This window comes from Podarcis muralis, chromosome 1 (assembly GCF_964188315.1).
Source record: "Podarcis muralis chromosome 1, rPodMur119.hap1.1, whole genome shotgun sequence".
NCBI classification, from domain to species: Eukaryota; Metazoa; Chordata; class Lepidosauria; order Squamata; family Lacertidae; genus Podarcis; species Podarcis muralis.
The window spans coordinates 35,233,226-35,256,893 of NC_135655.1; the positions used below are offsets into that span (position 1 = coordinate 35,233,226).

General features: G+C 41.0%; 1 protein-coding gene across 5 annotated transcripts in view; it reads right to left on the reverse strand.

Annotated features, from left to right (window-relative positions):
- The window catches only part of AKAP6 (A-kinase anchoring protein 6), a 251,727-nt gene that overhangs the window by 93,385 nt on the left and 134,674 nt on the right, over positions 1-23,668 (reverse strand). For all 5 annotated transcript variants that reach the window (XM_028721043.2, XM_028721039.2, XM_077926121.1 and 2 more), the window contains exon 8: positions 2,222-2,370. In XM_028721043.2, coding sequence (XP_028576876.2) covers positions 2,222-2,370 — 149 coding nt within the window. The remainder of the gene's footprint in view (positions 1-2,221; positions 2,371-23,668) is intronic.

Here is a 23,668-nt window from a genome sequence, read left to right on the forward strand (position 1 = left end):
CCCTGGCTGGTTTGAGGCTGGCATTAAGGACACGGATGTTGGGAAATTCAAGCCCTCCTCTCATGAGAAGCTGGCAGTAGTCCAGGCACCTGGCTTGAGTTCCCTGTTGACCTCCCTGGCTGCATTCCCAGCAGACGCAGGCAAGGTCTCGATCGGCGATTCTTCTCAAACGTGAGAAGAACACACCCCTCTTTCCTGCCATCCCCAGGCATGGGAAAGAGATAGACAGAAACGTATTTACATGCTTTTATTTCTGTCTTTGCAGCGTTACAGAAAACATGATTGCACTCTTCAAATTCCAGCAGTCGACTCCCAAACTCCTCCTGTACTTCCTGTACAGCTCATATTACACTCTGAGGTAATTCCGGTGCTGCGCACTGAGAAATGACCGCCCCTCTGTTCCCACAGCAGTCCCAACATTCCCATCATGTTTACATTCCAAGCTAGGACTTTGCAGCAGGATTGCTTCATTATCGTAACATCGGATCCTGTTATTGCTGCAAAGCAGGAGGGCCTTGTGAACTACAAGTGTACACCCTTCAAGAAGTTGCTTGCTGGACTGAGAAAGGCAAGGAACAATGCCTAGAGGATTGCCAGATGATGTGCCAATGACTACTGACTAAAGATGGACCAGAAAGTTGCTGCTGACAGTGGCAACTTTCACAAACTGTATGTAGCCATGAAGGAAGCCTTCAGGAAAACTGCACCACTGAAAACCTAATCTGGAGAGATTATCACTGACTGCAGCAAACAGATTAAGTAATGGGAAGAGCACTATCAAGAACTGTACTTGCGGGAAAACATGGTCGCTGACACAGCAGTTGACAGCATCCAGATTTGGCAAAGGTGGATGTTCCTCCCTTCCTTGACAAGCTGAAGAACGCCATCAACTCCATGGTTATGTGGTTAAGTCTCAGGACAGGACAGAATGCCAACAGCACTGTTAAAAGCCAGCCTCAACTCCTCCCTCGTGACACACCTCCACGGACTTCTCTCGCAGTGTTGGGAAACTAGACACCTTCATTTGCCCCAACTGCAACAAAATAAATCTCTCCTGTATTGATCTCTACAGCCACAGCAGGCGCTGTAACGCCCCAACAATCTGACTTTACCCTCAAAGGCGCACTCTTCCATTGTCTACCAAAACAGATAGATGCCAACAAAATATACTTATAATGTGGAATAGTAATTTCAGTAGTGGGAGTAGTCATTGTAGTAGTAGTACAGCAGCAGCAGCAGCAGCTGTATTTGGTTTTGAATGTGGAATTTGTATTGCATTTGTTATATTGATTCCTTTTTGTTTGAGATCTGTCAGCTGCTTAGAGATTCATGTTGGAATATGCAGCAGTATAAAAAATAAATAAATAGCTGAACATCCTCTGTCAGTTTTGAGTGTTAGCTGGCCTGGCCTGCGACTCCAAGGATTTAAAAAGAAAGAGGCAAGCATGTGTGTCGGAAACTGAGGAAACACAACTGCTCAAGGAGGAAACCGCACACATTCACAGTTTCCGTTTTTGTTTTAAAATTATCTTGCTCCCTTGGGGCTGGGGGAATAATTTAAAAGGAAATGCACTTTCGCATACTCAGGATGTTTGCTGAGTTATGTAGCAACCTGTTTTCTTTGTTTATTTCGAGATGGGCCCGTTTTGCTTCCAAAGTGAATGGCTCAGGGCCCCCACTCACTTCACAGTTGCAAAGAAATTAGGTTGCTGATGAATTGCCTGGTGCTACGAAGCAACATGTCTGGATGTGAGTTTCTTAGGATCATCAGATTGGCCACCGATAGAGGAAAAAGTTCTGGAGAAGACAGGCATTTTGTGTGATCCAGGAAAGCAATCCTTGTGGGGTTTTTTTTATGTCTTTGATAAAATGCTGTTAGAGAACCTTGGGGAATCCAAAGAAATAAAGAGCCAAGGCTGTATATGTACCATACGCAGAAAGTCTGAGGATATTCTGTGCATTCTCCTTGAAATAATGAGCAGTTCTGGTTAGCCTGTCCATACAGTGATCAGTTGATGTCGGGCAATGAGTCACAACACATTGATCGTGTGTGTGTGTGTGTGTGTGTGTGTGTGTGTGTGTGTGTATCTGGGAGAGAAAGAATCTTGGCTTAGCAGGAAAAATCCTCCTGAATAACATAGGAGCAAGGAAGAGAAGATAATCTTTTTAAAAAAGATAACAGATCACTGAGAATAAAACAACAAAAAGAATAGTTCCCTACCCATTACTTCCCACTGTGTGAACTTTTGACATATCCGCAAACTCTTCCTTTCGCTTGCTACTGCTGTTGTACTGCTCGCTGTACAGCTTTAAGGACATCTGTTCAACAGCATCTCTTTGTGCTTCCAGATAGCATAGCTGAACCTCAGCCTAGAAAAAGACAACAATAAGAAATAAAATCCTTTGTTTTCATTCACAAGGAATACATGTATAAAGTCACTGCTTTGGGGCCCAATGAGCACTCTATCCAAAGTTATAATGCATAGTGGTATTAAACATTATCCTAATATTGATTAGGTGGTTCTTTATACATTAAATTGGTGTAAAATTAAAGGGCAATAGCCTACAAAACACTCCTGATCATCTGATGTGGTATGTTTAGAATTATTATTATTATTATTATTATTAATTACCCGCCCTTCATCATAAAATCAGGGGTGGTGGTGTGGTGTTTACAACAATTTAAAATACAATATTATTATTTTTAAAAAAAGAAAATTACAAAAATCACAAATCACAGTAATCATCAACACCATCAAAAGTTCATACAATTGCTTATATTATATTTTGATTTCCAATTGCCTTGCATTATAAATCTTCAAGACCATTTTCTAAAAGGAGATTCGTGGAAACGAATAGCAATTGGCTTTGGCATAACCCCCACTACACCACAGTGGTGTTTTTTTCTAGGAACAGAGATGCTATCAAGCAGCCATGGTACATGACGATGTCACAGTTCCTGAGAAGAAGGTGACTAATTTGAAAAGAAATGGTACCATAAAGAGTCATTGCTGCTCAAATGACACAAACAAAAGTAAATAGCTTTAAAAAATAAAGAGTTAAAAAATAGTTTAAAACAAAAATTAAACACAACAATAATGCACCCTCCCAGAAACACATTTAAAAGGCTGTAGACTATTAATCAGCCTAAGGCCTGGTTGAAGAGGAATGTTTTTGCCTGGTGCCTAAAGACGTATATTGAAGGTGCCAGGCGAACCTCCCTGCAGAAAAGGCCCCCTCTGGACCTCTCATGCGCGCAAAGAAGGGCTTCAGTTGATTACTGCAGAGTTCAGGTCGGTTTATATGGGGAGAGGCAGTCCTTGCGGTATTGCTATCCTGAGCCATATCATCCAGATTTCAGTTATTTCTGGCTTACAGTGTACTCAGATTCATTTGTCCCAAGCCAACATATTTTTGCACTGTGGGATTTCTGGCACACACTCAATATCACTTGTCTACAAGTACTTCCCAATTTGGGTCAAAGGAAGGGAAGACTGAACTCGCAAAGGAGTGTACGTACAAAGACACCCTCTCTACTGAAGTGAATAAGGAAGATTCATGAAAAAGTTCTGTGTATTATCAGACTGCACATGAGGATTACAACTGGGGGGCGCTGTCCTCTGTCCTCCTACAAAACCAGCTACATAGGTAAACACTTTTCCTTTCATCCATTGTTTAAATATTACAAATCTTCTAAATGTACAAAGACACATATCAGGACTCAGCAAAGAGGCAGATTTACAGCAAGGGCTTGGCTTTGAATTGTCCTTCCCAATGGCTTCTTGGAAATACAGAACATTTGTGGGGATACAGGCAATGTTTATCTACAAGGCAATGAAGGCAGTGTATATATAATTTTGTTCTGCCCTGGAGAGCTGCTACCAGTCAGTGTAGACAATATTAGGTTACACAGACTAATGCTCAGCCTGTGTTCCCAAGACTTACTTATTCAACCTGTGGAATTTATGTTCTGTTTAGCACTTGCCTAATGCTTCACGTGTCATTCTTTCTGCTCAAGTGTTTGCTTGACTAATGGTGTAAATAAAAACAAAGGCAAAGCATTCTCACTGCACGGATCAAACCTTCCCAAAGATTACTCAGCAACCTGAACTTTAAGCAAGATGAAGTCGATTAGCGCTGGTGTTTTCTGTTAGACTATTTCCTGGTCGAAAGAATGTGGAATAACATCTGGCTTCAGAACCTATTGAATAAAGTACTTTATCTATTGCAGCTGTGTTGATGAGCTGGATTCTTGAGCTCAGAGCACCAGATGACATGGGGATGGGTTTGGCCATTTGCCGTAATTGCCCCTGGATTGCTGGGAGGACTACAGAAGCGAAGTTGAGCTCAAGAGCACTTTGGGGCCAATATGGTATTGTTACAACACACTCCACTAAAATGCAAACACGCCAATTAAAATGACAGCAAGCTTCAACTCCTCCCACACACTCTGTGTCCCTTTTCCCTTGTGTGTAGTGGGGTGTTTTTTTAAAGAGTGTAAGCATGCTGGCAGGGACTGTCTTTTTTTAATTGATTGTATGTAAGCCTCTCCAGGAGCCTGAAGAGTGAGGTACAAATTCGACAAATAAATAAATAAAGGGATTCAGAGGTGCAGAACCAACTGAGAACCTAATGGGCTACAAGGCAGGCTGAGGAGGGGCTGTGACTATTCAAAAATGTCCCAAACTGTCCAAAGTTGCAGGCAGCTATGTTGATCTATTGCCACACAGAAACGTAAACACACACACCAAAGAAAAGCAGTATATAGCAAAACAACCAATTTATTAGGATCAACATTTCTGAGATCCTATGTATAGTTTCCAGGGAGTAACTTCCACTGAACTTAGTGATGCTTGCTTCTGACTGCAGCATGTAAAACCCACTGAGCTTTAACCAAAGGTCTTCAGTCACCTGAAATGCAGTCTTTAGATTTTAATTACAAAATGCAAACAATCGTGCAAAGAAGTGTCTCCATTTAAACCAGCAGTGTGAAGAAGGAACCCCGTCAAAAAAAGAAAACGAAAAAAGAAATAAAAGACTCAACCTCTACTTGATTGCTATTCTCATTCTCTGACTTTGTCTATGCTAATATGTCACAAGCAAACTTGAAAACTTCATTAGCACCTGATTCAGTTGCCAGAGCATGGAAGGTCCCCGCCACATTACCCTGATGCTCTGACAGATGACCTCAATGTCCAGAAGCTGGGCTCCTCTGCATTCCCTGTCCACTTCACCATTGCCTAAAGTAGCAGTTTGTTACATGCAAAGCTTGTGGTAGAGCACAAGCCTTGTGTGCAATGGTCCCAGGTTCAGTCCCTAGTAAAGGTAAAGGGACCCCTGACCATTAGGTCCAGTCGTGGCCGACTCTGGGGTTGCGGTGCTCATCTCGCTTTATTGGCTGAGGGAGCCGGCGTACAGCTTCCGGGTCATGTGGCCAGCATGACTAAGCCACTTCTGGCAAACCAGAGCTGCACACGGAAACGCCTTTTACCTTCCCACCTATTTATCTACTTGCACTTTGACGTGCTTTTGAACTACTAAGTTGGCAGGAGCAGGGACCGAGCAACGGGAGCTCACCCCGTCACGGGGATTCAAACTGCTGACCTTCTGATCGGCAAGTCCTAGGCTCTGTGGTTTAACCCACAGCACCACCTGCGTCCCTCTCAGTCCCTAGTACCTCCAGGTAAATCTGGAGAAGACTTCTGCCTGCAAACCCTAGAAAACAGCTGCTAGTCAGTGAAGGATACTGAGCTAGATGGATAAATGATCTGACTTGGTATCCCACTGTTTCTAAGGCCACAACATAGGCCATCAGCTGCAATGCACACAGAGAATGCGACCTTCTCTTCTATAATAAGGAAACGCCTGTGCACATAGGGTTGGCAGCACTGCCCAAGGCTACAATCCTAACTACAGATGTTCAAAGATGGTAATATAAATTGGAAGTGATGGCAGTTAGGAACAGGGCCCATATATGTTAAAAGGCACCAGTCCTGACAGTTCCCTTTAGGTACAGGGATCCTAAACCATTAGAGCTTTAGAGAAGAAAACCAGCACTTTGAATTGGGATCAGAAACTAAAAGGGTCACCTCTACCATATGAACCTTTCCACACTCTTTGGTCTTCAGAGAGGGGGAGGAGCTGCTATGTGAACATAGGAAGAACCCGAATCAGCCCATTGGATCTGCCTACAGCCAATCTAGTCCAGCATCCTGTTCTCACAGTGCCCAACCACATGCCAGTGCGAAACCTGCTAGCAGGATCTGAGCATAACAGCACTCTCACCTCCTGTGGTTTCCAGCAGCTAGTAGTCAGAAGAATTACTGCCTCCAACTGTGGAGGCAGGGCCTAGCAGCCAACAGCCTTTTCCTCCATGAATTTTAATTATAAGCCACATTTCTAGAGAAAGGGATATCCACTCAAGTGTCTTGGACTGTGTGCACGTCCTCCTTTCATCTAAGGTGGGACTGAGGGTCAGAGAGGACAGGGCCCTCTTGGCAGTCAGGCTATGGAATATCTGTTTCTTCGAGACGTTCTCCTAGCTACCTGCTGATATTCCTTCAGGCACCAATTGAAACCTGTATGTACATGTGTGTGCGTACGCAGGTATGCTTTTCAATAAAGTATCCAAAGTTTACATCTGTGGCTTTGATGGTTGCTGCCTGTTTTAAATCATTTGCTGCTGCTGCTCACTACTCTTGCATTTTGTCTTTTGTCTACTGCACTGGGGTTGCCTGCTTGCTTTTCAGCATTTTAACTGATGTTGTTAGCTGCCTTGTGGCCTCCAATGTGGAGCTGAAAAGCGGGATAGAAACAAACAAACAAACAAACAAACAAACAAACAAACAAATAAATAGACGATGTGGGGAACTTGGAAGAAAGAGTGACTCCTGCTGTAGAAGTATGTTATAGAAATAATCAAACCAAATAATATGAGGGTTCCAACATACTTTTAATTTAGCGCAGCATCATTCATCGTCAAGGAATGATGTAACTAATTAAGAGGGTAAGACTACAGATAGATCATGTGTGCATATGAATACACCCATGCACATTCCATGGCTGGAACAGACTCATGTCTACAGATTCCAGAAAACTCCATTAATGAGTACAAAGAAAGGAAAATCTGATGCCCCCTTAGCGAGCCAGGTAATTTCTCTTCCGTGGAAAACAAATTAAATTTCTTTCTCAAAGAAGTGTCTCACAAATCACCAGTGTTTATTGGTTTGATAGTTTTGGCTATCTGGCATTGTTCGCAACATACTTTGCGACTTCTGATTTATGCCTGTCAGAAATACACTGCATTTGTATTTTAGATATCGTCATTATTATTAACATGTTGTCAGTAGCTGAAAACTTTCCAAAATTAAGTATCTTCTGGAATAAAGCTTTCTATTGCTGTTGTCAATATGCAACTAGCAAATGGCTCTTGCATTCTACAAAAACTGATACATCTTCTTAGCTGCCGGCAGTGCCTCATCCTGAAATAGCTGGAGAGAGTAAGTCTGACACAGGGGACTGATGCTGCCATTTGCATCTGAGAAGACCTGACTGAGATAAATGTTGGAACAGCTACCTTCCATCTTCTCTGGGTCCACGTACATCACTATGCCCTCAGGGAAGGCAGAAGACAAAAAGCCTAAGTCAGGGAGTTCATGTCCTCAGCTCCTGAGAAAACAGTGTTTCTAAATATTTGGTAACGTTTCTTCTTTTTAGTATATTTTGTAAAATGCCTCAGGGATCTTGGCAACATGGTGGCATACGCTTGCAATCAATCAATCAATCAATCAATCAATCAATAGCTAACTCCCATAGTATTATGTCCTTCATGAAGCTTGACTTCTTCTGGATTGGATGATTGGCCTGTATTAAAATTTCAGCTTCACATCCCTCCTTCAGAAGTTTATAATAATTATATTGTTTATATACAGCCCCAATATTCTGAATGATCTGAAAATACCATAACCATTTGGAGGTACACTTATGTCTAAAGAGAGGGCATAACCATTCCTTTAAAAGTTTTCTCATATTCAAGGTGTCTTGGACTGTGTGTTTGTGTGTATGTGTCTGAAATTTCATATCTGTGGTGTAGAACTACCTTCTATACATTTTAATCCCTGTTCTCTTTTCAAGGTACACACAGTACTTTTAGCTTTTAGCTTTTCTCCTAATCTCTACATTTCTCTCTCTCTAGAAGTGAGGCCTGGAAAATCCAATCAGAAATTGGTTAGCTTTATTTGGCATGAGGTGTAGCTCCCAAACCTTCATCAAGGAAAATTCACCTCAACCAATCAATCTTTTTAGTTCACAGAAAGCAGGTTACAGTAGTAGTCTAGGCCCAAGCGGTCTCAAAGGCAGACTTCACATGTTTCCAGGCCTGAATGTGAAGGAATACATAATGCCTTAGAATTTTCCATTCTGCTACAGACCCACTGGCTGGCTGCTTCTGGCCCCAGTTCAAAGTGCTGATGCTGACTTTGAAAAACTGGAATACTCTAAAGCAGGGGTCTGCAACCTTTAAGACAAAAAGAGCCACTTGGACAGAAGAAGAAAAAACTGGGAGCCACAAAACCATTGCGACATTTAAAACAGCGGGGAGTGTCGGGGCACACAATGCGCCTCCTCCCCTCGCTAGTATCCGCCCCGGAGCCGCGGCAAAGGTGTAAAAGAGCCACATGCGGCTCCGGAGCCGCGGGTTGCTGACCCCTGCTCTAAAGCCAGGCATGCCTTTGGGCAGCTTTCCCGAACCTGATGCCCTCTAATGTTTTGGGCTGCCATCATGCCTGACCATTGGTAATGCTGCCTGGGGCTGATGGGAACTGTAGTCCAAAATATCCAGGGTGGAGAAGGCTGCCTTAGGGGCTCCATCCTCCCATATTTCCCATTCCCTCCATTTACGATGATGTTCTGCTCTCATTTCTCAAATGTTAGCCCTTAAGGGTGCATAGCTAGGCTTTCTATGTGACTTCTTTTGTAGATTCATTTGACCTTCACACTGAGCATTTTTGGACTGCCAGGTGAAGTCCTGGCCTTTTCAAAGGCTTTCTTTGCTTTCTAACTTGCAGCCAGCTGATCGTGGCTATTCTAACTTGTAGATTTTTATGTTGTTGCTCTGCCTGTGTTTTATTGATTGTTTTAATGATGATTGAAGCTTTATTGATGCTCCTTCAGGAATTACAGGCAAAGTGTGGTTTTGGGTGACATCCAAGGGTTCCTGTCTACCAGCAGAATGGACTTCTGCTCATGCTGTGGGAATTGTTTTTCCTCTCATTCCCCTGCCCAGCCCTCATCAGGAGGACTGAGGGACCCTCAAAACAGAAGGGGATTGGGAGGATGGTACAATGTGGGGGAGAGGAATGAGAACTCTTGTTCTGTGTACAGAAGTCAGTTCACATGACATTGAATGTAATCCATTGTTTGTTCACTGCACCACATGCCCCCCTCCCAAATTTAAGAATTCAACCTTATAGGTGCGGAAACAAAATAAACAAAACCTTTAAGATACTGGAGGGGAGGAGGGAGAAGATACCTACACTCACCAGAATTCCAGATATCTGGAATAATACCTAAATTTGAGTGTGCGGCATATCATATCATATCATATCATATCTCATATCATTCATATCAGCATATCATTCTCTATATTTATTGTATGGGAGCTCTTAACCTTCTTTTTCTTTTGTTTTTTTGCATCCTAGGACTGCCCAAACATACTTGCTCTGGTATACTTTTGTGGCTTGTTATTTTCCTGCTTCCCCTATAGATGCCAAATCCTTATTTCACTCACTTTCATGAGCTCCAGTGAAAGTACACAACTGCCCTTAGGAAAAATGTCCCATTTTATCATTTTACAGTATGTCCCCCCCCCCTTCTCTCTCTCCATCAACTATTTTTAAATGTAACTCTTGTGTTCAACTACTGCAAACATTTTCAGCATGCACAAATCCAGGAAGATATGAGCTTCAAACAGATATTTCTGATTTCTATATGCAGTCATCTATCACAGAGCGGCTGTACATAAGACTTCCCTTACCCCCTCCAACAGTTCATGTTCTACTGATATTGCAATTCCAGAGGGGCTTTGAAAACCTCAAGTAGGTATTGATTGGTTTAAATTTCAAAAAAATAAAAATAAATCCTATATTCTTCAGAGGCCACTGTAGGATACAAAAAGTCAAGAAAATTTGCACTGCCAAAAAAAAGAGATGTGAGTAAATCTACTGAAGATGATTTACATTATTTTATTTTTTTTTAAAGGGCAAAGATGTTTTAGATCACTCATCAGTCCTATATATTGGTTGGTTAATAAAAATGTTTAGGCAATCAGCATAGCAACAAATGAAATAGTTTGCTCGATGTTGTTCTTTGATAGAGAGGAACATGAAGACTGGATTTTGAGGAGAGCAGCCCATAAGCAGGGAGCCATCGCAGAAAAGGCCGCCTTCTGAACTTCTCACAAAGGAGGCACACAAAGAAGGGCCTCTGATGATGATTGCAGGGTCTGGGTCATTCCATATGGGGAGAGGCAGTCCTTGAGATATTGCGATCCTGAGCTATTTAAAGCTTCATAGGTTAAAACCTATGAACGCGGCTGGTGCTGTGGGTAAAACCTCAGCGCCTAGGACTTGCCGATCGCATGGTCGGTGGTTCGAATCCCCGCGGCAGGGTGTGCTCCTGTCGTTCGGTCCCAGCGCCTGCCAACCTAGCAGTTTGAAAGCACCTCCGGGTGCAAGTAGATAAATAGGGACCGCATACCAGCGGGAAGGTAAACGGCGTTCCGTGTGCTGCGCTGGCTCGCCAGATGCAGCTTGTCATGCTGGCCATGTGACCCGGAAGTGTCTGCGGACAGCACTGGCTCCCGGCCTATAGAGTGAGATGAGTGCACAACCCTATAGTCTGGCAAGACTGGCCCGTATGGGCAGGGGTACCTTTACCTTTACCTTTTTAGGTTAAAACCAGCAATTTGAATTGAGTCCAGAAACTCATTGCAGCCAGTGCATTTGGGCCAGGGTTGGTGTTATATGCTCAAACCGCCTTGCCCTGGTGAGCAACCTGGACACTGAATTCTGCACCAGCTGAAGTTTCTGAACCACCTCCAGAGGCAGCCCTATGTATAACATACTGCAGTAGTATAACCTAGAGCAGGCATGTCCAACTCCCAAGAGACTGCGATTTACTCCCATTATTAAAAAAAACTGGCAGTGATCTACCCATTGGATTGACCAGAGTTGTTGAGCTTTTGGGGGGGAGCCTGACCTAGAGGTTACCAGAGCATAGACTGCAGATGTTAGGCTATCCCTGTCCAGATAGGGACACCAGCTGAAGCTGATGGAAGGTACTCTGCACTACTGAGGCCACCTGACCCTCAGGTGACAGTATTCACTTCCTGAAGCGTTGATCAGAAATAGATGTGGGGGAAACTCACAGCACACCTTCAGATGAGCTACAAGAAGTGCTGCCTCTCAGTAGACTAGTGACTTGTCCAATGAAGGGGCAACAATTTTTTGCAACACCCAAAGGAAACTCCCAGAGGGAGGGGGGTGCTCAGGTTGTTTCCACACTGGAAACTTGTGGTGTCCTGCATACTGTTGGCTGCCACAAATATATGCCACTCCCACCCATGTCAGGCGGGGGCAAAGCTTTTTGTAACATCCATACCCACTTTAGAAAACATAACTTTCTATACATAAACTATTTGTATTGTTGAGAGGTCAGCATCCCTGCTGCTGCTGAATTCCTGGCAATTTGCATACCATTAAAGCATTAGCCATAATGTTTGGAAAATTTAATTTTAAAGCTGTGCTGTTAAAAGATGTTTGCTGAATTGTAAGCATCTATGACAGCTGGGAAATTTGTTAACACTCTGATAGTTACACTATTTGTGCCTTAGTCTGGAAGGCAGTAAACAAAATCCCTTTTCACTTTACAACAATGAAGGAGATTTTAATGCAAGAGGAGGTGTTTAAAGACAACAACAATTTTTATCACAGCAATGCAGTGATGAAGGCAGCATGTCTTTTTATTTTCAATATTTCCCATCCATTAAGTTATCACTTTTATGCATTTATTTGCTTATTTTTGGCTCGGGGGTGCAGTTTTGTGTGTGTTAATACATGAAAGAAGGGAAGCACACAATTCTGATATAATTCAAAAAACCATTTTCCTTATTGAATTGTTTTTCTTACTATTCCTCGACCTATCATGTGTGAGTCTAGGTCACCTCCGTGTTATTGCCCTTCTACAATATTCCATCACTTCAGTATATAGTCATGTACAAAACGAGGAATCAAGAATGAAAGGTGTATAATGAGAAGAAATAGAAGCTTGTTTCTCTTATCTGCCCAGATTACTGCCCATGTCAACGATAAGATTCATAATGGTGGAAATGGCTCAGGATGCTTCCAGACTGTAGGATTCACACACCAACAAATCCAGGTGCGAAACTAAAGGTGACCTGAAGCAAACTTGCTCCCCCCCCCAAAAAAAAATGGACTTCTTGTGATGAGCAAAGTGAGAGGGAAATGCACTGGGAATAACACTTTCTTAATGCAATGTTGTGTAACTTCCCAGCAATGAGAACAGAAAGAATGCTGAATAAACAGCCAGCTTCATCTAACCTCCGCGCAAACATTGTGGAAACAAATCACGATGAATGCTCAGTAAACATGTCTGGAAGCAACAGTCCATATACTATCAGTATTACTGAGAAATTGTAGCACTATTTGGGCATTTGACTCAGTTAAGGACAACATAGGGGCGCACGCTGTGGTCTAAACCATCGAGCCTCTTGGGCTTGCCAGTCAAAAAGTTGGTGGTTCAAATCCCCACGACGGGGTGAGCTCCCTTTGCTCGGTCCCTGCTCTTGCCAACCTAGTAGTTCGAAAGCACGCCCCCCCCCCAAATGCAAGTAGATAAATAGGTTCCGCTCCGGCGGGACCTGCTCTGGTTTTGCCAGAAGCAGCTCAGTCATGCTGGCCACATGACCCAGAGAAACAGTCTGCGGACAAACGCCGGCTCCCTCGGCCTGTAAAGTGAGATGAGCGCCGCAACCCCAGTCGTCTGCAACTGGACTTAACTGTCAGGGGTCCTTTACCATTTTTTTTTTAAAAAGAACAACATGGGTATGGGAAATGGAGTAACCCCTCTCTCCGCCATTGACACCTAGCCATACAATGCAAACACCTGAATGGAGAGAGGGAGACTTCAAGTGTACAGACTTCCACACAATCTGGGACCCAACGAAGCCTGTCCGAGAGAAGGCTTCCTTCAGAGATCTGCACTGCTTATTGGGACACCAGGGCTGTACTTGCTGAAGACCGGCTTTCATGTTCTCTTTAATAATGACTAGAAAGCCCAAAGGCAGCTTCTGTGAAACAGCCACCCCCCCCCCCCCCGGCTAATGGAGGAACGGAAGGAACAAGGTAGGAACAACAAGAATCGCTTTACATATGAATAACAACAATTTAGTTATCAAAACAGTAGCGAACAAGCATGACTTTATACAGTTCTTTTCAAAAAATTTAGCCTCCTACGGTCCTAATAGTCTTTTTCCTGTGGTTCAGGAAAGCACAGCAACACTCTGCCCAGTGCCTGTATCCTTATTTCAAAGAGAATCATTCAAGCCGACATCTACCCTGTCAAGAATCTTGACTTTGAGCTGCTAATGCAGAATAAAAATCAATATATATTTTGATCATTTGATGAATATTTACTTCTTTCTTTAGCGCTCGGGGATTTCAAAATGAAAACTGCTGAATCAAGTCATTTTATTTTTCTGTGTTTGTGCCAACACCAATTTACTACCCTCCAGAAAGTTCCTGAACAAGACATCCCAAGTGGCGTACTTGTTGGTTTTTCCTGTCAGTCATAACAGGGTGCCAGCAGGGAGCCATAATCATTTCCCTTTCATACTGTTAGTGCTCCAGAAAGCAGTAGCTTGATTTACTTCCCCAGAAAAAGTAAACTTGTCTTATTTAGACGTACTGTAGAATGCTAGAGTACTTATTCCTTTCAGGGTGTGCCTGAACTGATACTATCCATTAAAAGTTAAACGCTTGGGGTTTTTTTGTGGGGTTTTTTTGATCTCACAAGAAACAGAATTTATAGTTGCGTTTCAACGTAAGGAATTCCTGGGAACACTAAGAAAACAAAAAGCTTTGAAAAAGGCATTTTCTGAAAAATGACAGTCAAATTCTAGCCGACTGCTATAATAAGCCCTTAGACTTCGTAACATTACTGAGTATGAAAACGCATGCTGCTTCAAGAAAGCCCGGCATTTAAGATGCAACTGTGAGTTTTATAAGAAATTTGTGCTCATTTTTAATATAATGGACTTTAAAAAAATATATATGCATATCTAAAGTCTATCAAGATCCGGTGTTTCCACTTGGGTTTTGTTTTTTTTAACCCCCCCCTCCCCCAATATTTGAAATAGAACTAGATTGCTTTAACAAGAACTGTAAATGCAAGCAATTTTGGTCTTCCAAAATAATTTTATACTGACTCAGTAGAAGGGCTTTAAATCAAACAGCATTTCTGTTGGTTCCTTCTTATAAATTAAATAAAAGTGGCAGTAGATGACTTACAGAAGGCTGATATGTGCTAGTACAGTTATGAGATATTATGCAAACATATGTTTTAAATAAAATAAAATATTTAGATTGCTGAATACAAAGGCAATTATGGAACGTCTTTGTTAAATTACATTTTTCATTCCCGCCCCCCGCCCCTTTATCTTTCTTTTGGGAGGGGACCTGGAGATGGGGAGGGGGATTGTCCTGGAAACAGAACCAACAGGAAATGATGCTATATCTAAAACAGCTGGAGACTGTAGCTAATATAAATTTACTTGAAAATAAAAATGCTTTATGCCTCTAGAGACAGGCTGTAACATGCAGTAAAATAAAAGATGAGAATATAAACTTATTGTTAAATCCTTACTTTATGTCTGCATATTGTTCTAAGATGGCATTCACCACCAGAGAAAGAGTCTAGGGCTGGTTTTAAAACACACACACACACACAAACACGCACACAACAATTAAATACATGTAAGGAATCTGAGTGAATAAGTCCTTTGCTTACAATAAAGAAACTGACAATTTTTTACCTCCCTTCATATAGGCCAGTCACTTTAGTCTAGCAGTGATGGTTATGCGATTCCACGATTATTGCATTATTCTAGATAGTCCAAATCTAACGGAAACCTTCTATAGCTTCACTTTAAGTGAATTTTGACTCGGACTTTTCCACTTTACCTAAGAGGTAAAAAGAAATTAAAAGTACCTTTCTTTTAAAAAATGAATAACTAAGAATCTAAATATTTATTTTTTCTCGTGCCTACTTATGTAACTTTCATTTTTTATTCAGATTCATATTTCCTTGTCTCAAAGCTGAGTTCTGCTAATGGAGACTCCCTAATTATTGTTGTTTAGTATCACAAAATTATTAATTCTTCTAGAAATCTGCAACACAACTCCTCATCATCCCCTTAGCCCAGTCCCTTTGCCTGCTAAACTCTCTTCTTTTACCTTTCTTCCTCCACTGTTGCTAATCTCCCCAGTCTTCCATTCTTACTGACATCTACTTTCTCCTATGGGTGAAGGTGAAATTCAATTCTATTAGGATTTAAAACTGAATTTATCATATTTGCACTCTCCAAAATGACATGCGAATCAAAATAAAGCCATCCTTTGAAATCTGGACTTGTCCAACACATGTTTACAAAAATGCATATGTTAAGTGAAACTGTGCATAAAAATGAAGATATTCGTGAAAACAACATTCAAAAATATGGGGAAATTGTTTACAAAAATGTGTATATTAGTAAAAAGTGCATATAAAATGTGTTTATTAGGAGTAATTTGTACTAAAATGCTAATGTTCAGCTCCTCTGAACACATGATGCCCCTTCATGCCCCTCATGTGAGAAGAAGGCTAAGATAAAGTGTACAGCCACGTCTTATGACAAATATGAGGGAATAGTTGCTAACAGAATGCTGGACAGTGGTACCTCCGGTTGCAAATGGGATCCGTTCCAGAAGTCCGGCCGGATCCCAAGGTTTTCACAACCTGAGGATCACTGTTATGCACATGTGTGCGGTGGTAGACTGCTTCTGCGCATGCACACACAGCAAAACACTTCGGGGGTTTGCCACTTTCGCAACCTTGAGTTTACGTTACCCAAGGTTAACGTAACCTGAGGTGCTACTGTATTGTTGAAGCAGCATTGTTTGATCAATTTTTTACACTTCACTTGTGAAGACAGGCGAAATTATGCCAGTGTACTAGAATAAGCAAAGTTCACCAGTGTCGGAGAAATGATTCTTCAACATCAACTTCATTGGATGTTGTTCGGATGCCTGATTATAGTCTTCCAAACAACTACTTTATTCCCAACTTAAGAATGGAAAGTGAAATACTGGTGGACAACAGAAGAGGTTTAAAGATGCTCTCAAGGCTAATCTTAAAAAGTGTAGTATAAGCACGGATAACTAGGAAACACTGGCCTGCGAGTGCTCCAACTGGAGAACAGCCTGTACCAAAAGTGTCAGGACTTTGAAGAAGCGCAAACTCAGGGCAAAACAGAGAAATGAGCTAAGAGGATGGCACATTTGGCAAACCCTCAGCGTGATCAACTCCTGCCCGAAAACATATGTCCCCACTGTGGAAGGACATGCAGATCCAGAATTGGCCTCCACAGTCACTTACGGACTCACTGCTAAGACCGTGTTTATGGAAGACAAACTTACTCGGCCACGAGTGACCGCCAAAGAAAAAGACTTCCTTATCTGAAACAAATGGGGCAACCCATGAGTAAAAGAAGTCTGTGAGCACATAAGAGCACACATAGAACTCTCTGAATTATGATCATCTGCTATTTGCTTTGCTAATCAGTACAGCTCCGTTACTGCTTTATAAAAATGTTGATTATAATTGATATTTATGGTTTCTTCTCCCGCATACGACAATCACAGTACGTCTTCTACCCAGTGAATAATATTTCACTCTCTGCACCCCATAGTTTACAGGACTCTCTCTAGACCACATCTCTCTACCCGACTCCATGATACGCCACTCTCCTTTTGCTCTAACACAGACCTGAATTCCTTTGGTCACTTATGCCTCTCTTTTGCTTTCTGTACCTAGTACCATTCTCTATTCGTTCTGTTTCAGCACAGGCCTCAGGACCCATCTATTTGTCAAGGGTGCTGGAATCTGTAAGAGGGAAGCTGCAGTTTCCAGGATTCTCTGGTGAGAGCCATATTCATTGAACATGTTTTAAATGTATGGTGTGAATCTCCCCCACCCACCCCAAAAAAGGTCCCCTCTTTTTTCTTCCTACAAAGTTCACCCTCCCTCTGTTTCAGTGTTTCCCGCCTAATCTCTGCAGCTCTTTGTGTGGGGTAGCACTAACACAGCTTTTATTTTCTGAGCAATTTGCACATCAAGGAAGTCTCAGGTGCAGATGGTGTAGTGTGGCAACACCAGTGGCAACGTCGCCACGTGTCCCTGAATCCAGGGAGAAGAGGGGCAATTCTTCTGTCCTTACCACCCACATTGGTAGGTCACATCTGTTCCCACAAAGAGATGGAAAAAAGGGCTGCAAATGATAGGCGTCTAAAATCTTCCCAGGTGACCACAAATAGTCAGAGAGGGGGAACAGTCAGAGAGGCGGCTGCAATCAGCCCATGGGTGTTAAGTTCTGTCCTGCTCTAGAATGTAATTGTACGCTTGGCTTTGCTAAAAGGAAAACTGGCACATGGAGCCCTGTCAAAGATCAAGCTTTTTTGAATTGATAAATGACTTTGCACCCCAATCCTATATACTTTTATGTGAAAGTAAGGTCCATTGATTTTATTCTTCCCCATTAAATCTCTCACATTGCTATATATGCAGTAGAGCTCTCATCATCATCAACGCCAATGAAATATTTAACACCCCTCTTGAAACAGCCATTGAGATGGCAACGGACCTAGATTATATTCACATGCCAGTATTATGGCCTTCACCTACTGACTGCGAAAGCTTTCACAGCCCTACTCACTAATTGAACCGACCAATTCTGCAGTGCTGCTGCATGTGATTTGTGATATTATGCCTTTAAGTGTGTTATTTAAGTTTGCAATGCAGTTAATTGAAACCCTACTAGATGCAAATCAAAAGTTTCAGCCTTAATTGAGATATTTTGAAAATTGAACCCATTGCTTCAGGCAGGTGCTACATGAGATTCCATTAATATAGGTAATTAACATTAGCCTCTGCTTTAATTAACATGCACACTTTAATTAGTAAAGCATTAACCAACATTAAAAAATCTGATCTTCATGCATCACAAAACCCGCAAAGTTATGACTTCTATGTTATTTTTTTCCCCCCAAGGCTGTAAATCACATAGCACATTGACGGTTTTAAGAAGCATTTTATTCAATAAATAAGTTACTTGAAATCCTTTAAATTTAAATATTTCAAACAGTATTGAACTAAGAATTGTACATTACAGACTTTTATATTAAAAATAGTTTCCTGAGATTAGTTCTGGAAACAGTAAGAAAAAGATAAGGCAAAGTGCTATGTCTTTGTAAGTTATGCTTACATAAATATTTAACTTTTGGGCTATACAGAAATCATCCTACACTATATTTCCTTTTTTCCTGGTCAATAATTCTGTGTCACTATAAAGCTTGCATAGTTCCCAAACAACAAGAGCTGTTTTGAATTTCATCTTGTAAGAGCCCAAACTCACAACTACTGACTGTACCAATACTTGACAACCATGGCAACTCCAAATTCACCTCAAGTAACTCTACAATTGGAAACAAAGGGGGGGGGAATGCAATCTCTTTACCCACTGAGTTCTAATCATGACATTTAACCCCAGGTAAAAAAACAGAGTCTCGTTTTTGCACATAGTATGAACAATTGCCATTTGGCTAATGGAGAAAAACATACAGTTATCACAGTCCCTGAAACAACCACCTTCTTTGAAAAATGTAATTCTTATGAGGTTGTGAACTCTAAATGCTGTTCTTTTGGAGGTTTCCGATTGCACTGATGCTTTTGTAGGTTAGAACAATGCATTCAATGGATCTGCGAAGGTGCCATTCCTTTATACTCAGCTTTTGCTGATTCATGAAACCTTTTACGGTTTTAAACTTACCTAACTACCTGTTGTTTTCTGATTGTAATCATATTGCATATGTTGCATTTGTTTGCATTCTTAATTGCTGTACATTGCCTAGAGAGGCTTGCATGACAGGCAATATATAATGATAAATGTAATACATTTACATTAAATAAATAAAATTTGTTGATATATTGGCTGGGATATTGTTTAGGGAGGTTTGTTGTGGGATTGTTGCTATTATTGCTATTAATTTTTTGTATCTTTATTTTAGATCTTACGATTTATGTGGATTTATTGTTCAGTTTAGTTATGTATGTTTTGATGTTTTATCTCTTGTTCATGACTACTTTTGTTGTGTTGGAATTATGCATATTTTCATGCCGTAAGATGGTTTGAGTATGGTTTCAACTATGAAATGGCAGTATACAAATAAAAGTATCTCTGTGTGTATAAATAATTTTTTTTAAAAAAGGTCAATTTAGAGAACACCAGTGCAAATCCATTCTTGCATCTGAGCTATTTAACTGGCTGGTAACCACAAATTACAACTGCCTAGTACATGCTCAGCTGAAAAGGGAACACACAAATTGGTGTTACGTGTAAGTCAGTCCCTTGGAAAAAGACACCAGATGATTATTCTGCATCCAGTTAAGTGGAACACTGGAGGCTAGATTTCATATAGAGCTTGAAGGAACAGCACCTGCTAAAGCAAGAGGCAACAACATGCATGGACTGAGAGCAGAACTACTCTTTGATTTAAGTCCCTGGAGGTACCAAGTCAATTTCCCCTCTGAAACACACATTTCAGGGGGTGGGGGGAAGACCCACAGAAGAGAAGCAAAGAAGAAAGGCCTGATTTACTACCAAAAGGATTGTCTCCAGGGCAAAATGTCTTCAATGCACATGGTGAAATTAGTATGTCGGGCTAAGTTCTACATTATTTGGGGGCTGTGCTTTTTGCTGCATTTCATATTCACAGTGCACACGCACACATGCACATACATAAACCTGCACACCAAATGTAAGATCTACAAAACTACCAGTTTTTCAAACCCAAACTGCAGTTTGTTAGTATATGTGTTGCTGCAGGATATTTTGTGAAATGTTGTAAAATGGCGTACAAAACTCGAAACACTGAAAATACTGTCCAGAACAGTTTCCCAACCAAATTCTTCTGTGAAAGACGGGCTTTATTGTGTAACCTTTTTCTGGTTCTCAGCAGAAATTGCTCCTAGTATTTCTTTGTTTACTGAAATCAGAGCCAAGCATGATTTCCTTTCTTTGATGGGAGGCAAATAAAGTCTTTGACAGGATAAGTAAAACCCCCCACAATCCCATAACTACAAGCTTTGGGCAAAATAGGATAAATAGACAAATCTGAGGTATACGGCATTCAGGGTTGGCTAGACTTGCAATTATGTTGAGTTGCATCCGTTATCGGCCTAAACTACACCCACATAAAACTTTAAACATGTGTAAAGCATTGCCAGCATGGGATTATCCATGCAGCTGTGAGTGAGCCATGTGTCTTTGAAATTGTAATCCAACTAAAGAACCTGATATTTTGTATCCTGCAAATCTCAATCCTCATTCTGAAGAAAAAGCTACTTTCTAGACCACTTATCTCAGAATTCTATAGTCATCTCTCTTTCCATTATTTCTATTGTTCTATTTTATTTTATTTTGAGGGTCAAAAAGATTCTGATCAATAGCTGGTGGAAACCACAGGAGAGAATGCTCTTGTGCTTGGGTCCTTCTTGAGGTTTGTGAGGACAAAATGTTGGACGAAATGGGCTGTTGCTCTTACGTTCTTTCAAAATCCAAATGTTCTCATCAGAAAAACAACAACCTGAAAATGTAAAAATACGGGCATTTGCTCTTACTCTGATGGCGCTAACTGGATTTCTGAGCACCAAGTTTGAATCTCACTGGCTGCAGAATTTGAGGGGTGGGGTACAGAACAGCAAAATGACTGATTGATGGAAACAAGTCTTATTGAAATGATCTGTCTGTGATGTCATTACCAAAATGTATGTAGGTATTTGTTTGTTTTCCAGCCCGTCCTTTGTCCTGAAGTAGCCCAGGGGCAAATAGCAAAACAATTCAATTCAATATAAACAAACATTGTTTTTTTAAAAAATTAAAAATCCAAAAAGGAGGCACATAAGTACACACAATAGTGCACCAGGGATCAAGATGTAAGTTTTCCGTCCTGGGAAATTTCTACCCTACTATTCCTTATAAGTCTTTTGGTTTTGGTTTTAGGAAGTTTAGAATATGATACAACTTGGAGGTTGAGGAGAAGCAAATGTTTAAGAAGCTTGAGAATCTCTGGGCTCAAGCACACATATTTCACAATGAATCCCATTTCTCATACTACATTACTTACATAATATTGACCTTACTAAAACTATAGGGGCATATACTTCTGAAATCCTCAAATTTCTCTGAATTACCAAATAAATTCTTCAAATCGCTACTCACTGCCTGTTTCTAGTAGTCACTTTCTGCTATGTTTACAGTATTTGAAAGCTGTCTACATATCCATCTGCTTCAGCCTTTTCTGATATGGTCCTTTCACATTTATCCTTTGTTTCCTGGTGCTTAGACCATTCTAGCAACATGGTAGGCTTTTCCTATCCCCACCTTTTAAAAAAACCAATGATACTTTTGAATTGGAGGAAAACACCTTTAAGTAGTAGCACCATGGAAACTGGCATCTCAAAACAACCTACGCAAAATGATTTTTTAAAGCAATGTATCGTCTTTTTTAGTTTCTGCTTTGTGTCTTGTATATTTGATGGGCACGTTGTGCATATGAAGCTGAGACAGAGTTATTGGCTCCGCTAGCCTAGCGCTTCCCACTTGGGATTGACATAGGTCGCCCAAAGTCTCAAAGCTTCTCAAGTCCTTGATTCAATCAATGCCTGAGATTTTTTATTAACCTGAGAGGCAAAGCAGCTTGGAAACATCTTCATGTAAAGTATGGCTTGCATCCAACAATGTTCTTCTGCTGACAGAAGGGACTTTGAACCAGCAGTGGCTTCTGTTGGCAGAATGGGGGACGGACGACGGACGAGGGCTGATTTCTGGTGGTTCCCCATCACCTTGCAGTCCCTGCTCCAGAGGATTGGATGGCCCTTCAGAACAGAGTGGAAGGTGGGAAGAGAGACTTCCAGCAGAGGGGAAATCACAGAAAATGGTCCCCTTCCTTGTTTGCTGACATAAGCCCTTACTGGATCTGGATGCAACCCTATTTCCCCCCCTGCACTGAGCAATGGTCCCCCTCCTTGCATGAAGGGAAATATGACCATAGTTTCTGGCATCAGTTTAAAATAAATGGCACTATCTATATTTGGACTGCGCTATCATGACAGCATTTACTTTTCCTTCTTCTCCCACTCAGAAAGACAAGGAATGAATCTGTAGAAACTTAACAGAAACTTTGGAGGCAAATTAAATGTAAGATAAGTTTTGATCATGTATTTCCTCTTCCCAATTTGCATACATAATAGAAAAATGGTAGAGAATAGGTTAAACAGTCTAAAAGGATTTTAACCTTAAATTTGACAGAAGCTAAATGGCTGTGACATTGGGTGCGTCTACTTTATTCCAGCTAGTAATCCACCTTCAAAGTTCCTGTCAGGTAAATGACCTTGTATTTCATTAACTGATAATTAAATGGATTTATTCCACTAACGGTTTTAATTAAAATGCTAGAAATATTGATTACCCCTCTCATCCTTATTCCCCCAGATGAAAAAAAGGTTTTAGGAATGTTTATTTAGAGAAGACAGAGAATTAAATTAGATTGAATCTCTATGAGACCTGAAGACTGGTTCTTTCATTTCTGCTGCTCAAGCAGAAAAAGGTTTCAATTTTTTGATGTTTGATTAATTATTTTGAAATCCATTTATGCTTACCTTGGTGTTTAATTAAAAATGTCATTTTTAGCATAATTAAATTGGCTATCTGTGGAAGACTAACTTCGAACTTATATTTTATTTTTTATATTTGGGGTAAAAGAAACTTTTTACTTATTTGCTTTTGTCGTAAAGATGTCGCCTCATGAATGAAGAAGTACGAAAGGTTGGAGCTTAATTGGATTTTGTACATTTGAATATGCGAATACATATGCTTATGACTAATGCAGGTTTATTTGGCTGTACATTTGGAATTCATCCCATACGCTTTCAGAAACATTAACCTAACAAACATGGAGTATGCTTTTCCAAATATGCTGTATAAATTAATAACACACACATCACTATCTTTGGCAAGCTCGAATATATTTTTACTTGGGCAATGTGCCTTTTACATTAGGGAACCAAATGCAACTTGTATTACTGTCATAGTCCATCTGATCTGTTTTAAAAAGCTGCTTTAGAGTCTCAACAGGCATCAAAACTGATGAGGTTAAATTGGACGTTACGATGAAATAACAGGAAAGACAACACAGGTATTTTCCCCCTCACCCAACGCACACACATATCTAAGCACTCACACAGGAATGTAAAGATAATGCACAGAGGCAGATATCCA